At 37.1% G+C, this 23,255-nt stretch overlaps 2 protein-coding genes across 3 annotated transcripts in view; one reads left to right on the top strand and one right to left on the bottom strand.

Annotated features, from left to right (window-relative positions):
- Nucleotides 1–22,396, bottom strand: part of RBBP8 (RB binding protein 8, endonuclease) — an 80,414-nt gene extending 58,018 nt beyond the window's left edge. Inside the window, exons 1-4 of one of the 2 annotated variants that reach the window (XM_043978949.1) lie at nt 22,086–22,396; nt 14,528–14,714; nt 6,036–6,078; nt 1,772–1,867 (exon numbers count right to left, since the gene is read on the bottom strand). In XM_043978949.1, coding sequence (XP_043834884.1) covers nt 1,772–1,867; nt 6,036–6,078; nt 14,528–14,636 — 248 coding nt within the window. In that variant the 5' untranslated portion in view covers nt 14,637–14,714; nt 22,086–22,396. The remainder of the gene's footprint in view (nt 1–1,771; nt 1,868–6,035; nt 6,079–14,527; nt 14,715–22,085) is intronic. The other variant, XM_043978950.1, reaches the window with a different exon arrangement.
- Nucleotides 17,969–22,651, top strand: LOC122747710 (collagen alpha-1(I) chain-like). The gene is made up of 3 exons (XM_043993593.1): nt 17,969–18,063; nt 21,648–21,767; nt 21,895–22,651. The coding sequence occupies exons 1-3, from the start codon at nt 17,969–17,971 to the stop codon at nt 22,649–22,651; spliced, it is 972 nt and encodes a 323-aa protein (XP_043849528.1).
- The last annotated feature ends 604 nt before the right edge of the window (nt 22,652–23,255 follow it).

Here is a 23,255-nt window from a genome sequence, read left to right as displayed (position 1 = left end):
ATCATTTAAGACATTAATTGCCTTTATTCTGAGTTATCAGATGCCAGTTGGCCAAGATGCCATCCAATCACAAGAGGAATACATGCAAGAGCAGACACTGAACTGTTACATGAGGGGAGACATGCATGAAGTCAAGGTATGGCCAAGGGAACGGCTTTTGACAAATGTTGAGGTTGGATTCTCTTGGTTTAATATTTTATTTTATTTTTCCCCACAATATTGTACAGATGGCTGGAAGTATTGATCCCACCCATCTCACTTCTACACCTGGCTTCTATGCTCCCTCCTATATGCCTGATGCCATGGACCATCTCAATCCCATGCATCTGATTAAGTCTGACTCAGTTTCCTCCAATATGTTCGGTGGCATGGACGTATATTCCATCCACCTATTTTAAGCCTGGCATACTGTATGGGCAGCACATATTGCTCAAGTGTGGGAATGCTCATATCCCATCATTTCTCTGTTCTTTTATGGTAACCCCCATAATTATCTCAGGTGTCATGATAAATAACAGTGTTGAATTTGGCCTTGACATCTGTTACTAATTATATTAGATTTTAAAATTTCTCATAATGGCATGAGGATAATTAGGCAGATGATGCAAAAAGTGATGAAACAGATAAAAATTATTTTTAATAATTAATATTGCAGCAATTGTCTTCTCAATTACCCTCCATAAGGGGGGGGGACTATAGTAATATTATAATTTTAAAGAATGTTTCAATTTTTGTTTTATTATATGTTTCATGTGTAACAACTAAGATTCTGTATTCCCTTAGACATGTTTTTGAGAACTTTCATTGTTTGATTTTATTATTGACAAAGCTATTTTAAAGTTGTGTTAAGCTCAATTTTGTAGGAAATTTCCTGGCTGATTACCAGCATCCATACCTCAACCCCTGAAAAGACTTCCATTCCACGACTACACCTAGAGGACATCTGAGAAAAGACTTTCAGAGACTTTAAATGAACAGTTTTGATTTGTTTTTGTTGTTTTTTTTTTCTCTTTCTGTTATAATATACACCATCTGTAACATGTATTCTCTGCAGAGGCCCTCCCTTTGCAAGACCAATGTCAAAGCGTCGGTTCATGAGGACAAAAAAATCGCCCCTCTGGACAAAACTTTCCTCTCTTCCTTTTCTATATTGTTGTTCACATATTATTAGTTAGCAATAGTTATTATATTGTTTTTACTGTTCCGTCAAGGAAACATTTTGTTTCTTGAGGAACAACGGGGGGGACTGTAACGATTGGAATAACGCCACCTGCTGGATACTTACTGTAGAAGAGTTCTACCCATGAAGCGAAGGTCTTTGAGGGCAAGACCAGGAGTCTTTTCTTTGGCAGGAGGAAGTGACGCGGACTAGTGGGAGGAGGAAGGAAGAGACTGGCGCTGACTCTGGGGCTCTTGCCTTTGGACTCTGGTGGAGAGCGGAGCTAGAAATGTGCTCTCCCTTTAATAGATAGGACTCTAGGCCTTTCTCTCTCTTTACCAAATTCTTATTCTCCTTAATAAATGCTTAAAAGTTTAACTCTTGCTAAAGCTTATAATTTATTGGCGACCACTCATTAGATATTTTAGACAGACTAGCTAGAATTTTAACCCTTAACATCAGAATTTATAAGAGGGAAAGGGGTAGGAGAGAGGTGGTGATGGAAATATCTGCTTTTAATTCCAAATGTGATTAAAAACTACACTTAATGTATTTACATAAAAAACATTATCTCTATTTCAAAATAAACTTCATAATTATTTGTAAACTTACCGATCTTCCAAAACTTTAATAGTGTCATGAAGGGCTTTCTGTTGCTCTCTCAGTTGTTGATTTTTGGTAAAAAATTCTTCCAATCTTTGTGCATCTCTTGAGGGGGGAAAAAAGTATTTTTATGAAACAAACAGCCCTCAGAGGTCAAATAGTATTACTATCAGACTACAAGGAATTGTTTCAATCCCCTCTCATTTTATTAGAATTTTGCTACTTTAAAACATCTGAAAAAAATTAATCATAAAACAGAGCTTGGAAAGAAAATTGTAAAGGGTTTTTTAATTGTACTGGATAAGAATAAGAACTAACTTAAATTCCAATGCCTTCTTATTGGTTTTCCCCAAAAGGTTATGGGTTGAGAAATATCTATTTATTAAGATTAAGGGCATGAACCATATGAATGGCTTTCAGATACTAAAAAAAAAAAAATTCAAGAATGATACCTTTTCATTACTTATAATAACTACTATAAGGTTTCAATCATAAGCAATCATAGTGTACCTTTTAAAATACAGTCATGGGGCAGCTAGGTGGCGCAGTGGATAAAGCACCAGCCCTGGATTCAGGAGTACCTGAGTTCAAATCCGGCCTCAGACACTTGACACTTACTAGCTGTGTGACCTTGGGAAAGTCACTTAACCCCCATTGCCCCACAAAAAAAAATACAGTCATAATATAGTTGATTCTTTTCAATTTAAACTCTTTTAAATTTAAAATCCAGTTCAGCAAAATAATCAGTTTTTCTAATTTTTCAAAAACTATATTTATGCATACTCAAAAATTTAGCTCATGAACAATAGATAAATTCAGACCACAATTTGTAATTTTAGGTATATCCTATAAAAATCAAACAACTTAATCAAGGTTTTAGAACATAATAAAATTCATATTTAGGACTATCTTTTAGCTTCTGTGCTAGTTAAGATTATCTCCTTAAGTAAAGCATTAAATCTAAATGGCCTTAAAAATGCTATTATATACACACAAACTATATATATAGGGTGGGCCAAAAGTCATGAATATTTAATAACTCATTTTTTAAATTTTACTTTACAACATCATAGCATCATATACAGTATACGTAGGAAATGTATTTACATTGTGTGTGAAAAATTAAGTCTCGTAAATGGTGAAAAATAATTTTCAAATCTTAGACCCCTTCATGACTTTTGGTTCATCCTATGTGTGTGTATACATAGACAGACAGATAGATAAATAGATAGTCAAATTACAAGTCTATGTATTTTATAAGGATTTCTATATTCTGAGTGAAAAGTATATATTAAAGGTATTTTTATAACTATTTACATAATGAAATATACTTTACATTACTGTTTGACTTTCTGGCAGCTAAATATTCTATTATAACTCAAAACAAAGAATCAAAAAATATTTTTCTTAAAATTAAACCATGTTATGAAAGATAAAGAAGACAGCTTTAAAAGTATAAAACTAGTATCTCAATTATTTGATAACATGATTTTCCTCAACCCAATCATTTTGCAAATTCAAATACTGCTTGAGCAAAATGACTGACATTTTTGGCTCTGAAGGTAGTATTCCTAATGAATGGTCTATGACCCAGCATTTACAAGATCATTAGTTTCAATGTTGAATGAAGCTACAGTATAAGGGACTTATTGTCCAACTAGTTATCAACTCTGAAATATTAAACCTTAGGTATTCAAAGGGGTCAAAAGGAACAAGAACTCCTATATAAGGCTATTATACATACAATGAGAGGCTTGTAGAATGATTCCAGCAAACAATAATTTAGCTATTTAGTTTGGTATGTATTAAGTCACAAACAGTATGCCACTGATAATACTCATCTTCTAGAGATGATTAAAAAACTGGTAGCAACTATATCAAATGTATTCACTATTCAGGCTATTTCAAGTATGAAATTAATAACATAAGTAAGCTTCATAATTCTAAAACTAAAACCTTTTCTCTTTAAAAACACTTCAGAAAAAAAATTCTTCACCATTAACAAAAATACCTATCTTTTTCTGAAAACAAAACATACATTTTACCTTATGATTTTCAATGGACAAAATAATTATAAACCTCATAAAGCCAGAGAATAAACAGGTAGTAAGAAATTTTAATGATGCAATCAAGAACGAATACTACTTGATTTTATCCTCTGACTTTTGAGGAAATCCAAACCCTATAATCATGAAAATAAGTCTAAAGTATGAAGACAGCTAGGAGGTGCAGTGGGTAGAGAGCTGGGCCTAGAGTCAGGATGACTCATCTTCATTGGTTCAAATCTAGTCTCACATGCTTACTATCTGTGTGTCCCTGGGCAAGTCACTTAACCCCCTTTGCCTCAGTTTCCTCTTCTGTAAAAATAAGCTGAAGAAGGAAATGGCAAACCATTCCATTATCTTTGCCAAAAAAACCCTAAATGGGGTCATGAAGAGTTGGATACTATTGAAAACAACTTAACAACAACAACACAAAGACAAGATCTGGCTACTGATTTAAGTTCACTGCAGCTCCTTGCCATTAGAGGCATCAGGAAAATACTAACATAAAAGGAGCAGGAAATTTATGATCTTTCCCTATACTGATGTTTCTTAAACTTTTTCCACTTACAATTCCTTTTTGCCCAAGACATTTTTCTGTAACCCTAGGTATATAGGTATATAAAATAGGTATACGTAACCTTTTACTATTGCCAAATTTTTCACAACCCCCACACATTCAGTTATGTGATCCCATATTGGGTCAGACCCACAGTTTAAGAAGCCAAGCCCTATACTGTGAACATGTTGAGAATTCAGTACTACGGAACCATTTTATAAGAACTACAATGGGTATTCACTGAGGTATCCCAAAACTCAGGGTTGCAAAAAGGTGGCTTATGTACCCCCTCTTTGAGTCTTTTCTTCAGAAGAAACCTGTTGGAAGCTTCACTTATAAGTGAAGGAATTGAGAAGTAGTGGTTCTCTCCTATAATAAAACTTCATAAAGAAATAAGATATACAAGTTAAATAAGTGTTCTATAGCAAATATAAAAGCTGTTTTTTCCATACTGTAATAAAAGCTGATTTGAAATACCCAACTGTAAGTTTAAGTTAACCAATACTGCTTCCATACTGCTTCAGCTTTGACTCCCATAATAGACTATATTTGACTTTATAGAATTTCAACTTTGTCATGTTACAAATAAATTCCAGGGGGCTAGTCAAAAATTTAACACACCACGTGAGAAGCTATACCAAATTACTTTTTCTTTGCATTCATTTTCAGATCAGAATAGAGAAAAAAGGTAAAGCTTAAGTACTCCCAGGTATACATCTAACTATTCTAGCTTTTTATCACATCCTTGGTTTTTTGAAAGGAAAAGGAGGAGTTGAAGCCACCTGACACAAAATATAGTACAGAACTAATATCCACAGGACCAATGAAGAGACTGACCTCATCTTTAGGATATAGTGTAAGCGCTGGTAATAAACCTACACTTCCCCATAACATGATTATAATGTGTCTTAAGATATTAGATGACAGCAGGGGCATTCAATTCAAACAGGGCAAAAATGTAAAGCATTTATGCAGTTGTTATTGTTCAGTTGTATCTGTCTCTTCAGGAGTCCATGGACCATGGTCCATGGAGTTTTCTTGGCAAAGATACTAATGTGGTTTGCCATTTCCTTCTCCAGTGGATTAAGGCAAACAGAAGTTAAGTGACTTGCCCAGGGTCACACAACTAGTAAGTATCTGAGGCCTGATTTGAACTTCAGTCTTCCTGACTCCAGGCCCAATGCTCTATTCACTGAACCACTTAGCTGCCTCCATTTATACATTAGCTGCTTATAATTTAAAGAACTGGATAATTAGAATATGATCTAAAATGATTAGTAAGGAAACAAAATTTGAAAAGGCAAAAAATTTCACCTTCCAAAAAAATTAATTATTACATTTGTAACTACTAAGTTTTATTTGAATAAATTTTTATAAATCAATGTTTCTCTCCACTCTTCAATGCTAGAGGTCCATGCTAGCATGGTAAAGTGGAAAGAACAATGGAACAAAAGTCAGGAGACAAGCCTCTAATGCCACCTCTGCTACTAACTAGTCATATGATCACGGGCAGGCAATACTCTGTGCCTAAGTTTCCTTATATGTAAGATGAGGGAATTGGATCAGATGTTTGGTTTTTTTCCAGCTTAAAAATTATAGGTGACTATATGAAAAATAAAATACCATTTTCTTTTTTAGCAAAAAGTATTGATGTTACATTAGAGATACTTACAAAATCCGATCCTTTTTCAGCTTGGTTACTTTGATCTGTAAGGCTGAAAAGTGGGGGAAAAAAGAACAGCTGTGATTTACTGATGCATTTCACAACTTCAGTCTGGTTTTTTAATAAGGATAGCATTAATAAGAAAGAAACACATTCTCCTAAAGTCTATTATGTTTGTTTTTTAAAGGGAATAATGTTTTCTTTTTTCCCAATTACATGTAAAAACTATTTCAAAATTTTTTAAAATTTTGAGTTTCAAATTCTCTCCCTTACTCTTCTCCCCTCTCATTGAGAAGGCAAACCATTTGATATAGGTTATACTAATATCTATGATGCTGAGGTCACTAGAGTTCACTAAGTAAAATATTCCTTTCAGTATAAGACATGATAGCCACATGTTTTTTTAAAAAAAAGTCCCCTTAAGCAAGTAATTTACTCTCTTAACAGAAGTTTCAGCCTTAATGTTTTTAAAGTTTTGTGAGTGTACATACACATACATACATGTACATGTTATATGAATGAATACTACTTGCGTTATAACATGATTTCTCTGACAGCATCAATTCTGGGACCAATGAATTCTATCTTTCATTTTTTCAACACATAAGTTACTTAACCAAGTACTTTATTTTACCTAATACTCATATCTGAATAAGCTTCTTTTTATGTATTTATAATTTTGTTAATGAGAACTGAAATGGATATATACTTTAGCATATGAAACACAACAGAGATCCTAGGAATCTTATGTCTTTATCTTTAGCCTAATCTCCTGACAGGGAAAGTCACAAAGCTGATAAAAAGCCTTGAACAGCTTTTAAGAAGGATGTTGATGGGGAGAGGAATCACAGGGAAAGACAAAGCTATGGTTTCCTGACTCCAACTTTGTAACTTTTTGTTTAATTTTCCTATTTAAAAAAATGGTTTCTGTATACTCTGTATGGCCTCTAAAGTAGTACCAATTAGTACCAATGGAAGGAAATGTAAGGAAGTAGTTTTCCTTTATTACATAAGGAAACACTTTCTAACAGCTACAGCTATTAAAAAAAAATGAAACAAATTGCCTCAGGCGATAGTGAGTTTGCCCTCATTAAAGGTCTTCACAAAGAAGCTGGACAACTAGGCATAGATTATGGATGCTGTAAAAAGGTCACCATTTAGTTATATATGGATAGGGGTCAGACTAAATGATCTCTCAGGTCCCTTCTACACCTTTATGATTCTATTTAATTTATTACTTTAGAAAAGCTTTTCTGTGGTATGAATGGGAATTTAGAATAGCATCATTAACAGTTGTTTAACAAAAAATTAGCCACTCAATCTTTTAAAGACTCCACCTTAGATTTAAGGTTTCCCACTGCCATCTCCATACTATCTGCTAAAATAGTAACATAACCTAAGTGGTTGGTTGGTTGGTTGGTTGGTTGGTTGGTTGGTTGGTTTTGGCAGGGGAGGGGGTGGGTTGATTAGTTAAATTTTTTGGAGACTTGATCTCCTTTTCATCCAGGCTTGAAGCACAGTGGTCACAGGCCAATCCCACTGCTGACTTGTTCTGTTCTTGACCCTGGCTAGTTCAACACTCCTTGGACAGTATGGAAGTTTCCTGCTCCAGGGAGCACACTCTATTGGTGGCCGACTCAGTGTGGACACCTGATCAACCTTAGCTTTACTGAAACTCAGAACTCCCAAATTACCAGCCTCCCTCCACCAATTGAGGGATTACCAGTGTTCAAAACCACACCCAGTTGATCCCAACCTTTTGTTTGCATCCAAACTCTTCCTTTTTTCTTGCCTTAGTATTTTTTTAACCCTTAACCTATTTTTCTTCCTGGTAGTAGTATGGAAATGAAGTATATTTCACACAGATACTGATACAGTGGTCACATTTCTCTGGTGCTACAGAATATGAACAATTATTAAACCATGAAACTCAATCTTGGGAAAAAATAACATCCTTGGAAAGAAGATTAATATTATACTCTTGGCTATAACACTCTCTCAGAGGGTAGAGACTGTGATGCCACTTAGAGATAACATACATTTCTTTCGCATTTTTCTTGTTCATTCTCTATGAGGAAATAAAACTTTATGAACTAAAACATTTTTTTTCCATTTTTCTTGGATAATAGTAAGAAATTCTTAAGCCCTTTAAATTAGGGGCTTTACAACTAACATACTAACTCATTTAATCTTGAAGAACCATCACTAACACATGACCTTGTTAGGGCAGTATTTGGAGTTAGCAATTTTTCTTCTCACTCTTTTTTCCTTCCAAAGAATGATTACATGAAAATTTACTTGTTGACAAGATTTCCTTGGCTTTTTGTTTTGGCCGACCCTCTGAAATTCAGACTTGCATTTAAAAAAGGAAGGTGGAGCCAAAGATAAAATGGATTCATGCCATGGACCATTTCAAAAAGGAAGGTAACAATGAGATACAAAAATCTGTATAGACTTCAAAAGAATATTCTTGGGAAATATGGAAAGACTACTCTTTTATCTTATAAGCACTCAACACCTGTGAGACATTTGTTCTGTCATGCAGATCAGTCCAGAAACAGAGGTTTGTGTTTTTTTTTTTTTAAGTGCTTGCTATTCATCAAGTCAATTAGGCATCTGCAATTAGAACCCCTATAAAGTGTACTTTAATCCTGCTCCACACCCATCGGAAGGAATGAGGCTGTACAACAATGCAGCTCTTGTATGAACAGGCATTCTGTTCAGCCAAGTATTTGGAATTGTAACAGTGGCAACCTGAACCACCAGTTCAAGAGGCACTGCTCAAAAGGCCAAACAGCATGTTACAAGTAACATTATCCCCACTTGCATCTGAATTTAGAAGAAACTGAACTGATTGTTAGGTGAATATATGTATGCTTAAAACACAAGCAAATTATATTTAAATAAGAATACAGCAATGTAGCAGGAATCATTTGTTATTCAAAAAAATAGTGGGGCAGCTAGGTGGCTAAAGCACCGGCTCTGGATTCAGGAGTACCTGAGTTCAAATCCAGCCTCAGACACTTGACACTTACCAGCTGTGTGACCCTGGGCAAGTCACTTAACCCCCATTGCCCCACAAAAACAAAACAAAAAAAATAGTATTAAGAATTTGACCCTAATTCCCATTTTCATGCCCCCAACCTCCCTCAAAATATTTTAAGTGGACTGAATGATCCAAATCACTTGAATACAAAATCAAATTAGATACACCTGGGACATTTTAAAAGATTTATGATTCCCCAAATATCAAGTATGTGCATAAAATCACTCTTCCCTCTTAACGATTGATTAATTTGGGCCTAATCATCTCATTGGACTTTGAAGATTAACGTTGCTAATGTCCCTTTGGTGGATAGAAATTTCCAAGTTAAAATTTAAAAATCCATATTATTTGCCCATATTTAAGGCATCAATATATATCTTAGACACATTATTATGTGTATTCAGTTTCATCTATGTAAATTTGAAACTTTTAAATTTACTGTTATCCATTAACAGAATGAAAAAAAATAAGGTCATAATCTTGTCACTGTGGAAATACTGACATCCTATGGGAAGCTACAATGAATTACCCTTGAAATTTACCTATCATTCAGCTTAGAAACTACACTAAAAACATAATACCTCTCTTTTAAGAGTAAGTACACCCAGTGTTCATAAAAATCTCTAGAAAGCTGTTCTGTACTTTGGCAAATCCTAGTGAAATCACAGAAAGTTACAGAAGACCAAAACAGTAGATTCTGAAGTTATGGACAGAAACTGTATGCTATTCTCTTTATTTTTAGTTCTCATCTCACCATATTATTGTTCATTAATATTAATGTGATTGATAAAATAAATGTGGATATTCTTAAGAAACTAAGTGTATCATGTCTATTCTTTTAGGAGCAATATAAAACTGAAAAGGAAACATGTTTCTTCTGTTAATACGAGAGTCCCATTTCCATTTGAAAGCCAATAGGCTCAAAAACATGATGTAACTCTAATTTTATAAGAATGATATTTGTGGGGCAGCTAGATGGCGCAGTGGATAGAGCACCGGCCCTGGGTTCAGGAGGACCTGAGTTCAAATCTGAATTCAGACATTTGACACTTACTAGCTGTGTGACCCTGGGCAAGTCACTTAACCCCAACTGCCTCACAAACCCCCCCCCCCCAAACAAACAATAAACAAGAATGATATTTGTTCAGTTTTCTATGAGCTCCTAAGCATACTTAAAAGCTGTGGAAAATACCTTTACTGAGGTGTAAGGACACAACTGAACTGAACATCCACAAGTTATATATTTGTAACAATAATAAATCTGGGAAATAAAATTTTCTAAATTCTAATTCATCATTAATGCATCTTGCATCTGAAAGTAATTAGACAACTAAGAATAAATCTAGAAAGTGACATGGGACTTAGGACAGGACAGATATATCAAGAAGTTAAGGGCCTATTAAAGTTTAAACTGGCCAACTAGGTAGCAGGACAGACACACCTAAGAAGTAAGGGATTCTATAGAAAATCAGTTAGGCGTGGCTACTACCAGAGCTAAGAGACAAGAGATAACTCCAAAGGTCAGGACTATCATTCCAAATGAAAAATCCACCCCACTCCCAGCAATCTTTCCCCACTCCTACCCCAAAAGGAACTTTCCATTGTCAGGTGGTCACCCCATCTATCCTCTATAAAAGCATTTGCCTTTCTTCCATTCAAGGAGAAAGGTGTTTCCAAACCATATCTCCTCCTCTAGAGGAAAGTCTTGGTCACTTTCTCTAGCACCCAAATAAAAGACCATTTTATCTAATTGGACTGTGTGCAAGAGTATAATTCTTTACAGAGGAATACCTAAGGACCCCCAACCACTCAATTCCTTGTGACAAAAGGAAGAGGAATCCAAGACTATCTGAAAGGTTATTCATAAAGAAAAATAAGAAATTCAAAACATAATTTCTAATAATTGAACAAATTAAAATCTTTATGTGACACTTCTAAAATATAAAAGCTAAATAAATAATATTCTGTTTGGTGTTTATATTTATATAATATTTGGTACAATAAAATTATAAAACACATTATGGTAAGTACATGCATATGAAATAATTATTATATGAAATAATTATATGAAATAATTTATCTGAAGGTCCTAAAGCAAAAACTTCATTTATGAAAACCTGTTTTCATGTCTTATGAACATATATGGGATGTAAATAATCTTTAAGAAAAAACTCGAGGAGGTGGAGCCAAGATGGCGGAGAGAAGCCAATGAGTTGCCTGAGCTCTCCTTTGGTTCCCTCAAAAAAGATAAAACTCTCCAACTCTAATTATACTGTGAAATGGCACACTAAAACAACATATATACATTTTACCAAACTTTGCCTTGAGATGCATATGATAAGGTGTTTGGGTGCATGTAAATATTTATCTGTGGATAGAATATTCAAGTAAAAATGTCGTTTTCTTCAGTTACCACCATTCATAAAAACTAGCTTTTTTGCTGACACCTAGATTTAAAAGAAATGAGTCAATTTTCATCTCTATTTATAAACTTCAAAACAAATATAGTCCAGGCAAGTCCATGTTTGATGTTTCTCAAATAGCCTCTTATACTAGTTCTATAAGAGGATCCCCACCTTCTTAAAAAATTAACTATCCTTCAGGCATGTCTTTGATGTTATCACATAGTTAGAGGATCTAATTTTACACAAAAGTTGAACGGGAAATACAGACAAAACGCTGAGCATAAAAAAGTCTGCCTACTGGCAAATTTGCCTGAACCCACCCAAAGTATGTTTTTAAATGCCCTTTAAATTAGAATTTTAAAAATGTAAAAGCTAGGGGCAGCTAGGTGGCGCAGTGGATAGAACACCGGCCCTGGAGTCAGGAGTACCTGGGTTCAAATCCGGCCTCAGACACTTAACACTTACTAGCTGTGTGACCCTGGGCAAGTCACTTAACCCCAATTGCCTCACTAAAAAAAAAAAAAATGTAAAAGCTTTAGGAATCTACAAAATGCCGCCAAATAAATGAGGAAGGAAGGACATTTTGTACATTAAACTACAGTTTTCCCCTTCTCTTTATTATCCATGGTAGGCAAACAAGCTTTAGTTGCCGGATTGCTCTCCCATGGGGATTTTTTGTATGAATTCAACTAATGATGGCACTATGACTGATTAGAAAGTGTTTGTAGTAATTATATAATTTAATATATTACCTATAGGATACAAAAAGGCTGAATTATAAGGAATTATACTGCTTTTTCCCCACCATGAAACTGTCATATTGCTTAAAAGGGGAGTTCTTGGAAGTCAAGACTTCTCAAATAAAGAATGTGATTAGAATGTTATTGAAAAATTATCACTATCAAGTTAAGAATCTGAAAAGTCTTAGTTTTAAACAGAGTTTTTAATAAAAGTTGCCTTGAGTCTATCTGGATAAAGAATTCTTAAGTTTGCTGGTTTCTGATGGGCATTAAAAACAACAACTAGCATTCAACAAAATCTACCAAATGTCACAGGATCCCTAATAGGTAATGCAAACAAATTTCTTAAAGCTAGTTAGTTATAAAGAAAAGATTAATTGATGAATATTTTTAAACATACCATTGTCTGGTAAAATGTTCATTTTTCTTTAACAGATGTTTTATGGAAACATGCCGTTACTTAAACATTTGGTCCCATTAAGGAAGGAAAAAAGGAAACAAGCATTTGTTAAGCACCTATGTGCCAGGCACTGTGCTTTACAAATATTATCTCATTTGATTTTTACAGCAACCCTAAGAGGTAGGTGTAATTATTATTCCCATTTTACAGTAGAGGAAACTGGGGCAGGCAGAAATTAAATAATTTGCTCAGGGTCACCCAGCTAGTGTCTGAGGTTGGATATAAACTCAGGTCTTTTTGACTCTTTCTGACTATTCTAACCCAAACTATATTAATTTAAAAGGTTACTTTTTGTTTCACTTCCAGATCACAAAGGAACATAAAGTGTTTATATATATATATGTGTGTGTGTGTGTGTGTGTGTGTGTGTATGTATGTATGTAAATTAACACTACTGTAGTTAAAACTTGATGCTGCTCTATTCGATTTAACCCATACTGTGGCCACAATTAAATATACTCCAGAAAAGCTCCTTCTATGAATAGAAGGGAGGTGAGAGGTGAGGTGGTGGTGAGTACAATTGTTTGGTAGGCTATGGAAATCAATTCCTTATGTTAATGACTTTACCTAAATGTCAGTTAAACTTAAAGAGAAAAATATTTTCATAAAGAAATAATAAATATTGCAGATGGGACAATTGGAGATTCTCCATAATTTTCCTTCATTAATCTTCTAGATCTAGCTCTAAGATCTCTTAACTAATGTTTACCCCAACTAAAGTATCTTACATCGTTTCTCCACCAAGGCAAAGGGACACATGCTATGACTTTCATTTTAGATGCAGAAAAACTATTTAAAGCTAATTCATTAACTGTCCTAAGGTAATATGGCAAGTCAATTAAAAAAAAAGCAAAACACAGAGTAGCAATGCAGCTCTTCAGCTTTCTTTAGTGTGTTGTCAATCGCATTACCTAAAATTTCAAAGGAATAATGAAGTCTCCTAAAGTACAGAACTCTAATTATATGACTCTGTGAGCATATATTCATCTGGGAGGTAAAAAAGTGAAATTTAACTTTAAAAGCCAAATTAATCATTTAAAAAATCACTACCTGACTAGAGTAATAAGAAATTTTATATGTAACATTTTCCACTAAAAAGTAATTCTAATGAAGATAAAAATTCTAGAAAAATCCAAGTTTTTAAAAAAGTATCTGACAAGTAATGCTAAAGCTTGCAGTAACAGTATCCTTAGGGTCTCTCCAAGTTATTTTATGATTGAGGATATGCCATCAAAAAATCCTTTAAATAACTAAATTGCCTTGGACAGGCTCTAAAACTGATAGATTTTTTTTTTAATTTTTTTTTTTTTAGTGAGGCAATTGGGGTTAAGTGACTTGCCCAGGGTCACATAGCTAGTAAGTGTTAAGTGTCTGAGGCCAGATTTGAACTCAGGTACTCCTGACTCCACGGCTGGTGCTCTATCCACTGCGCCACCTAGCTGCCCCCAACTGATAGATTTTTATAATGAATCCCATATTACATTGGCTCAGGTTTTAGTGACATTCCAGCAATAAATGTATTACAATCTAAGAATTTGAGAGCCAGAAGGAATAATCTAGTCTATTCATACCACTAATAAACCATAGAGAGAAGAGAGTATTTAACATGTAATTATTCATGAATTACAAATGTGGTTATTTGTAGACTGAAGCTAACTACAACTTCAATCAAAATGAAGTACAATGGTCAACTGAAAATAATTAGCCTTAACAAAGCAATCAGATCTTTGTGGCATTCAGAAAGAAAGGACTTTTTCCAGAAAGCCAACATTCATTTTTTAATCTGATATGTATCTTTATAATCATATTACTTAAGAAAGGTAAGACAAGACTGAATAAAAATAATTTACCTTGTACTTCTTTGTCATGACATTCCTTCAGTTTTGTCCAGAGATCTTTAAAATCACTGACTGTTTCTGCAGAATTGGGACTACCGCAACTACTTGCAGGAACACTCATCTTGCTTTCTCCAATCTTCTGCTTACCTGATGTTATCTCCTCACCTTGATGTCACATTATATGGTTATGAAGTTGTCTCTGTGAAGAAGACAGTTGGGACTGTGATGAGAGATGACAACACTTTGTTAATGTGTGACTTGCAGTCGTGGATGAAAAATAATCACATAGGTTTTGTTTATTTTTTAATTTATGTGCAATCACCACCTTAAAAGTGGGGAGAAGTGGATATAGGTGGGATGACACCACAACTCCAGGAATTTGGTTTTGAGTTAAATTAAAATTTAGGTAATCATCCATTTCATTTCACAAGAAAAGAACTTTTGTAGAAGTTTTGCTATATTAATGACATTTTGAATGAAAGATTCTAAGTCATATATAGCCAATATTCATTTGACTCTCTTCTTTTACTTCTATCATATCCAGTCAACTTTTCCTTAGTACAGAGGAAGTGGCTATTTTATATTCAGCCTTGATATATGAACTAACAAAAAGTACCGGACAGAAACCTAGACAGTCTATGAAAATACTAAATTATGGGGACAAAAATCTTAACATAAAGATATATATAGGGCAGCTAGGTGGCGCAGTGGATAACACACTGGCCTTGGATTCAGGAGGACCTGAGTTCAAATCTGGCCTCAGACACTTGACATTTACTAGTTGTGTGACCCTGGGCAAGTCACTTAGCTCTCACTGCCCCACCAAAAAAAAAAAAAAAGATATATACATACATACATATATATATATATATATATGTATACATATACACACACACATACAAAGAAAGAGTGCTAACTTTTTAAAATATTGCTTTAAGGTTTACGAAGAGCTTTGTGTATATTATCTCATTTGATCCTCACAACAGTTGGAGAGGAAGATTCCTATACTATTTTCAATTTACAGATAAGGAAACTGTTCAGATAGAGAGATTTCCCAGTGTCACAGCTAGTGAGTGTCAGAAGGAGCTTTTACATTCAAGTCTTCCTGACTTTAAATACTCAACTGACTACTAATACATAAACTCTCTAAGTTAAAGTTATGTAGCCATTTAAATTATCTGACTGCCTTTTCATCAAATGGGAGAAGATGAGACAAGGATCAAACACATATGAAACTATAAAAGGCTATACATGTAAGTATATTAACCAAGAATTACAAAGATGGTTAATATTTAGTGTTTCTCTATTTGTGTACCTGCTGAAAGAAGTAGTTTACAGAAGTTTCTAAAGACTAATAAATATTTTGAATTATGAGTTACCAAAGAGAAAAGGTCATCAAATAAATACTATGAACTAGTCACTGGCAGAACATTACACACATAACAAACCTATTGATAATTTGCCAAATCACATTTCAGAGAGTTGACATCGTCCCCTAAAAGAAACCCCTTACTGTAGGTGAACAAGAAACTGATTTGAATCTTCCATTAACTGAGATTAAATCTTCTAGTAAAAGGTGATGTCCAATCAAGTAATCCATAGGTATTTATTAAGCAAAGTTTATAATTCTAATGTGGAAGACAAGTATATCTACAAATACATATGGCCTAAGCAGAAAGTGAATAAATGTAAATATACACAAAAGAGTTTGGGAGGAAAGGCACAAGAAATTGGGATAATTAGAAAAGGAGTCATGCAGAAGATGATGCTTGAGCAGCAAGCACTTCTCTTTAAAGAGAAGTACTTTATTAGGACAAGGTGCATTCCAGACATGTAGGCCAAGAGGTAAGGGGGGGCCTAAACTAAGGTGGATGCTGTTTGAGTGGTGAGAAGGGGTTGGATGTGTTGGGTGATGGAAAATTGTTTTGTCCTTCATTCTCAAAGAGGACCATGGCATTGGGAGGTGATGTCATGATTTGCACTGAAATGGATTTAAGTGAGGCAGGGCTGTGCAAAGTCACTCTCCTCCAGAGCCATCTGGGTCCAGTGGCAGGATATAGATCAGAACTGGATAGCCCCAGATGTTTGAGATAACCAGGGTTAACTGACTTGCCCAGGGTCACAAAGTCAGTGTCAAGCATCAGAGGCAGGATTTGGACTCAGATCCTCCTGATTCCAAGGCCAATGTTTTATCCACTGCAACACCTACCTGCCCTGACAGAGAGTGAGATGTTCAAGGTAATGCCAAAGTTCTGAATCTCTGAGACTGGAAGGCCTTGGATATAGGGAAATTTGGAAGAGGGGGGGGGGGGTTAAGAGGAAAGATGAATTCAGTTTTAGACATGCTGAATTTAAGATGCCTCTGGGGCATTCAGTTTGAAATATCCAAAAGGCAATTGGTGACATGGGCCTAAAAGTCAGGAGAAAGACAAGGACTGATTCTCTACAAATATGGGAGTCATGTGCTGAGAAATGATAATTAAACTCGTGGAATTTTATGGGGTTACTGAGAATGTAGAGAAAGAAAACAAAGGAATCTAGGACAGAACCTTGGGATACATCCACAGTTAAAGGAACATGATAAGGATTATGATCCAGCAAAAGAGATGGAGGAATGGTCAGACAAGTCAGTTAATAAGCTTACTATGTGGTCCTAACCACTATGCTAAGCAATGAGGACACAAAGAAAGGCTAAAAAAAGAAAAAGTAAACATCAAAGCCCTGGTCAGGAAGTTCATCAGTGTCAAATGCAGCAGAGGTCAAGAAGGATAAGCAATGAGAAAGGGCCACCAGATTCAGCAATTGTGAGATCAATGAAAACTTCAGAGAGAGTGATTTCAGTAGAGTGAAGGGTCATGAAGTAAAGGGTTGAGGAATGAGAGGAGAAAAAAGTAGAGTGTATGGATAGTTTTTTATAAGGAGTTTGGATGAAAATGGAAGGCGAGGTACAGAACAAAAGCTTGAGGGGAATGGAAGAATATGGTGATGGTTTTTTCAGTATGAGATGAGACTGGCATGTTTGAAGGTAGTAGGGTTGAAATCAGAATAGAGGAGAGACTGGAGAGAGGAGAGGATCAAGGATATCTACTGGAAGAGAGGGGATGGGGTCAAGTGCACATGTAGAGTAAGTAGTTGGTTTTAGTAATAAGAAGGGCCACCACTCTGCTAGAGACTGGGGGAAAGGAAAGGAGAATGGGAGGTGATATCAAGGGATTTTAAGATTAAGTAAATGGGAGAAATAGGAGTTCAAGTTGAATAGTTTCTATTTTCTTATTTAAAAAGAAAGGCCCTCAGTTAAGAAAGAGGGGAAAGTATAGGAGGCTTGAGGTTTGCAACAGTTTCTGTGTGGAGTGAAAATGGTAATCAATTTGGGAGGAATAAAAGTACTGCCCTGTCAAAGTGAGGGACCAGTTGAGGTTAGATATATGAAAATGTAATACATAGTCAGTCGACATGGCTGAGAATTTCTATAGCAGTGTTCAGCAGCCCTCAATAGTAGCAGGAGAGCTAGATGATAGAAGGAATCCAAGGCTAAGGTGTGGCAAGAGGTGAGTGGCAATAGAAGAAGGGAAAGGCAAGGATCAGTGGCAATAGCACAAGGTAATGGGGAAAGGCCAATCAAGAGAAAACAGTGTATAGATGAAATGGTTATCTATTGGATAGAGATTACAAAGGAAGGAAAATGAAATCAGAGCCGGGTTAACAGCCAGAGAAAATACTGAGGGATGGAGGTAATGAAGGATAATAATTTCCCGGGATCTTAAAGGAGAATACATTCAGGAAGGATAGAGGTATATGGATTTATGGTCAGAGATGGGAATATCAAAGGTTCTAATTCAGGAAGTAAAGTATGTGAAGATAATAGTGAGTTCTACCTTGTAATCCATCCCTATATGTGGCTGAGGTAAAGAAGTGGGTCATAGGACTTGAGACTGAAGAATATAGAAGATGGAACATTTATAGATATTCGAGTGCCCTAGTCTAAGAACAGAAGTTGGGAAAGAAATGAACATTGTAAACCAGGCACCAAATTAGCCAAGAAAGTAGGGGAGTATGACCTAGGGATCAGTATAACACAAGTGACTAAAATGTGCATTCTGTGAAATGTTTTAAAGAGAAGCAAAAATAGAAAAGAAACTGATAGTCCCAAACAGAAAAAAACAAAACCCTAAATAGGTTGTTAGATCTAGCTCTCTACAACAAAATGTCTGTACATGGCAATGAATAGAAATTAATATTTATAAGGTATTTCTAAAAGACGCAACATACTTTTAAAGGTAACAGAATGGAAATGATAAATTGTGAAACAATGCACTACTTTAATACAGCCTTTGGCTTTCAAAAAAGAACAACTCATGAGTGAAAACTTTAGGATCTCCTACCTATCCCTTAGGCCTACTACAGTTTATTAAAAGGAGCTATTTATTTTATAGGAATCATCCGGGGCAGCTAGGTGGTATAGTGGATAGAGCACCAGCCCTGGAGTCAGGAGTACCTGAGTTCAAATCCAGCCTCAGACACTTAACACTTACTAGCTGTGTGACCCTGGGCAAGTCACTTAACTCCAATTGCCTCACTTAAAAAAAAAAAAAAGGGAATCATCCTACAGAGAATGCCAGATCATGTACTCTTCTTTGCATTAGTCTATTTCCATAAAATTCTAAAATCCTTTATCAGTATGCCCCCTATGCTTCCTTCCAGCTCTAAAGATCTATGATATTATGAACTTTGGACTTGGAAATCCTAATTTGCAGTGATCCATTCCTATCCTGAATTTCTACAGCATTTATCTTATCAAATGCTTTTAGGTATTTAACATGTGCTGCCTCCTCAACTAAATTTTAAGTTCCTCATGGGATAAATATTGTGTGTTATACTTTTGTATTCCCTACAACTGTGCTAATCTGTTACCTTGAGTATAAAATTAATTATGAGATTTATCAATTTAGCCAACATGGTAATGAAGCCCTACGTGGCAAGACAGTGATGTTAAGGATACAAACTTACAATCTAACAGGATAATAAGATATACACAATAACAATCTGTGTACATGAAACTTAACCCCCTTACCCTGCACTCTAGAAGTAGCTTGATGTGATGAAAAGGGCTAACTAAGGCTTGTAGTTAAGAGAGCCTGTGTTCCATTCCAGCTCCAACATTTTACTAGCTGTGTGACCACATTTAAATCACTCGCACTTCTTGTCAGTTTACTTATCTGTAAAATGGGATCAGAGTTTCATAGATTTTGGGTTGGGTGGGATCTTTGAGTCTAACACCATCATCTAATTACGGAGAACAATAAGGCTCAAAGAAGTTCAATGATCTACTCAAGATCACACAGGTAGTAAGTTTAAGAGCCAGGATTTGATTTCAAGTCTTCTGACTGATCTAGTACTGTTTCTACTATAAAGAGTTGGATTACCTTGCAGAGTTGTTTTCAGTAAAAAAAAACTTTATAAATCATATGTATGTGTGTATATATACATTAACATACACATATAGTACTTGATAAACCCTGTATACATATACAAAGCATACACAGACACACATGTTTTATAAAGTACTAAATTTGGGGTCAGCACATCTGGGTTTAAATTCCAGCTCTGCTGATTAGTAATTTCCTTCTCTAAGCCTAGGCTTTATTGGTTTGGTGTTTTGGTTTTTTTTTGGTAGGGCAATGAGGGTTAAGTGACTTGCCCAGGGTCACACAGCTAGTGTCAAGTGTCTGAGGCCAGATTTGAACTCAGGTCCTCCTGAATCCAGGGCTGATGCTTTATCCACTGCTCCAGCCAGCTGCCCCTAGACTTTATCATTTTTAAAATGAAGACTGAACTAAATCTCTAAGATCTCTTTTTTTTTTTGCAGGGCAATGAGGGTCAAGTGACTTGCCCAAGGTCACACAGCTAATAAGTATCAAGTGTCTGAGGCCACATTTGAACTTAGGTCCTCCTGAATCCAGGGCCAGTGCTCCATCCACTGCGCCACCTAGCCGCCCCCTCTAAGATCTCTTTTAACACTAAATCTTATATGAAAGATCTAGAGAAAGTGCTAAGAAAATTGTAGACATTACTTTTGAGGCTTGGGTCATGTAGGTAAGGAAAACTTCACAAAGGTGGAACCTAAGCTGAGTGAACCTTGAAAGAAGAGCATGTGAAAAAGAAATCTATAGATTCTTGTATTCTAGACATGAGGTTGTGGGGGTGGGGAGGTGGCAGTCTATGCATCTAGCTGGCTGGACCATATAAATGTGAGTAAACAAGAGTTGAATGAAATAAGGTAGGAAAGGTAGTTTGGAATCTAGAAAGAGGTCCTTAAATAATAGGTAAATGAGTTTTGTCTTTTATCCTACAGGCAAAGAGGAATGACAAAATCAGAACAATGCATCAAGAGGGTCATTTTAGCAAATGTATAAAAGACGTATTATAGAGGTGAGAAATTGAAGGCAGGGAGACAGACTAGTTAGGAAACTTACTCCAACAGTCCATGAGAAAGGTAAAGGGCAGTAGGGGTTGTCAAACAAAGGCAGTAGCAATTTGCGTGGTTAGGGAGAGGAACTGTTTCTAGAGATACTGCTAAAGCAGAAATCTATAGGACTTGGCGACTAATTAGACAAAGCACTTGGAAGAGCAGTCAGGGTTTGGAGCTCAATTTAGGTCATATTGAAATTCAGGCACTAAATGTCCACCAGAATTGGGAACACAAGATTTTGCAAAAGTCTTTTTAGTTTAGTTTAAAACGGCATTAAGGCGAGAACTCGGGGCACAGATAAAAGGCTAGATCTAGAGATATGGGAATTATCCCATTCTATTCAAACTGTGCTAGGCGAAAAGACAGAAAACAGAAGAGGGAAGAAAAGGGGGAAGGAGAAGAGAAAGAGAAACGGAGAGAGAAGGGAATGGAAGAGGAGAAAAAGAGAGGGAAGAGAAGAGATGGGAGGAGAAAAGAAGAGGGCAGATTTAGAAAAGAAGAGGGAAGTGCAGAGAAAGAGAAGAGACAAACTTTGAACTGGAAAACCAGTCCAAAAGAAAAGGAAAAGAGGGGGAAAAAAACCACCCCCGTACAGGAAACAACACTGATGGGAGATTATCTTTTATCTTCACTGTGTATCTTCCCAACTCCACCCGGCCCCAGGCGCCGCGGGCTCGCAGGGACGCGGGGCGGAATGAGGGCGCCAGGCCCGGCTTCACGCTTTGGGTCACACTTCACAGCTAGCTCTGGAGAAGTCGCTCCATTCATCGAGGGGGTGACCAGGTAGCGACCAGTCCCCCTGGGGCCTTAGCGGGGTCCGGCGCCCCCAGCGCTCAGCGAGTGTGGGAGGGAGTTGGGGGTGGGGGGGAGTGTTGAGGAAGTCCCCGTGATAAGAAGCTGGCAGGGCCAGGGGGCGGGGTCAGGCTCTGCCCATCGCTGGGCCTCAGTTTCCTAGTCTGGAAAACGAACCAGAGGGTGCACTCTCTGTGGTGGCTCCGAACCCTAAGCCCCGGAGAAGCTTGCAGAAGCCCGGCTGCTCGCCCGCCCCCTGCACCCCCCCCGCACGCTCCAGTTCACTCTCAACACCGACTCACAACTTACCCCAGCGCGCGCTTGTCGGGGGGAGGAGGGGGGTGGCCTCTCACCGCCCGGCCGGAAGTAGGGGGAACTCCAGGCAAGAGGGACCGAAAGACCCGGGGAAACGCGGGGCAGGCGGACTCCACGAAAAGGTCTCTGGGCGCCAGCGAGACCGAGGAGCGGTCCGGGTAAAGGAGACCCCTCCGGGCCCTGGAGTGAGGCGTTCACTCTCTCCACCCCCCACCCCCCCCTCCCCCGACGTCCGAGCCCGGCCAGCGGAACCTCGGCCCTGGGGCCAGCCCGCGCTTTTAGGGGGGGAGGGGAAAGGGAGAGGAGGGGAGGGGAAGAGGCGGAGGAAAAGACAGCTGGTGCGAGCTGCAAAGAGCCGGCTTGAGTCGGCCCCGCCCCCTCATGGGGACGCCGCGAGACGTCACGAGGTTGGGCTTCCCCTGTCTTCCCCCCCAATGGCTTGGTTCCCGGGGCTCGAGCCAGGCCACGCCCCTTCGCCCCTCTATAAAAGGGCGGGCGGGGCGGACGGGGGCTTCCAGACGGGCGAGCCCGCGGGCTGTAGTAGTTCGACTTATTGCTAACGGTTTGGGTGAGGGAGTTACGAGTTCACACGGAAGCAGGGGATGGCAAAGGCATTTGGGTGATGCCTTCGAAGGAGCAGAAACCCCCCAAAGCAGGAGTATTTCACGTGGAATCTGTGGAAAGTTCTCAGGGCATATGTGAACTTGGATGGGTTAAAATAAAAACCCTAACAAAACTTTTTAATCTTTCGCTTTCACTAACCGCTAACTGAAATTTAGCATTTCCTACAGTTATGAATTAAACTTTTTGGTGGCTTTTTTTTAAACCCAAAACATTCTGAGAAGGGATGCATGGGCTTCATCAAACCGCCGTAAGAGGCCTATGGCACAAAAAACCCCAAGAACCCCTCCAGTACTAGAATCGTAGGATCTTTGAGATGAAAAAGTTTTTAAAGTTTATTTACAAGAATTACATTTTAATATAAGATTTAGGATTTGTGAAATGTTTTATGCACATACATTATCTTATTTGATACCCCATAATAACCCTGTGCAGTAAATGCTTTTACAGCAGAGGAAACTGAGGCCTTAGAATCAGATTGTGATCCCAGGTCTTTTGATTCCAAATTAAACAGATCAATGAGCATTTCTTAGGTATCAGGTA

Source organism: Dromiciops gliroides, chromosome 1 (genome assembly GCF_019393635.1).
Source record: "Dromiciops gliroides isolate mDroGli1 chromosome 1, mDroGli1.pri, whole genome shotgun sequence".
NCBI lineage: Eukaryota > Metazoa > Chordata > Mammalia > Microbiotheria > Microbiotheriidae > Dromiciops > Dromiciops gliroides.
Note: the sequence above shows the minus strand (reverse complement) of the source record. Positions and strands in the feature narration are given on the sequence as shown.

Excerpts from the sequence above, each read along its gene's own strand:
- LOC122747710 (XM_043993593.1), top strand. The coding sequence starts at position 17,969 with ATGGCTGAGAATTTCTATAGCAGTGTTCAGCAGCCCTCAATAGTAGCA. Across the intron at positions 18,064-21,647 it reads AGGCTAAGGTGTGGCAAGAG|GCGCCGCGGGCTCGCAGGGA; the intron begins GTGAGTGGCAAT and ends ACCCGGCCCCAG. Across the intron at positions 21,768-21,894 it reads TTCATCGAGGGGGTGACCAG|GGGGCGGGGTCAGGCTCTGC; the intron begins GTAGCGACCAGT and ends TGGCAGGGCCAG.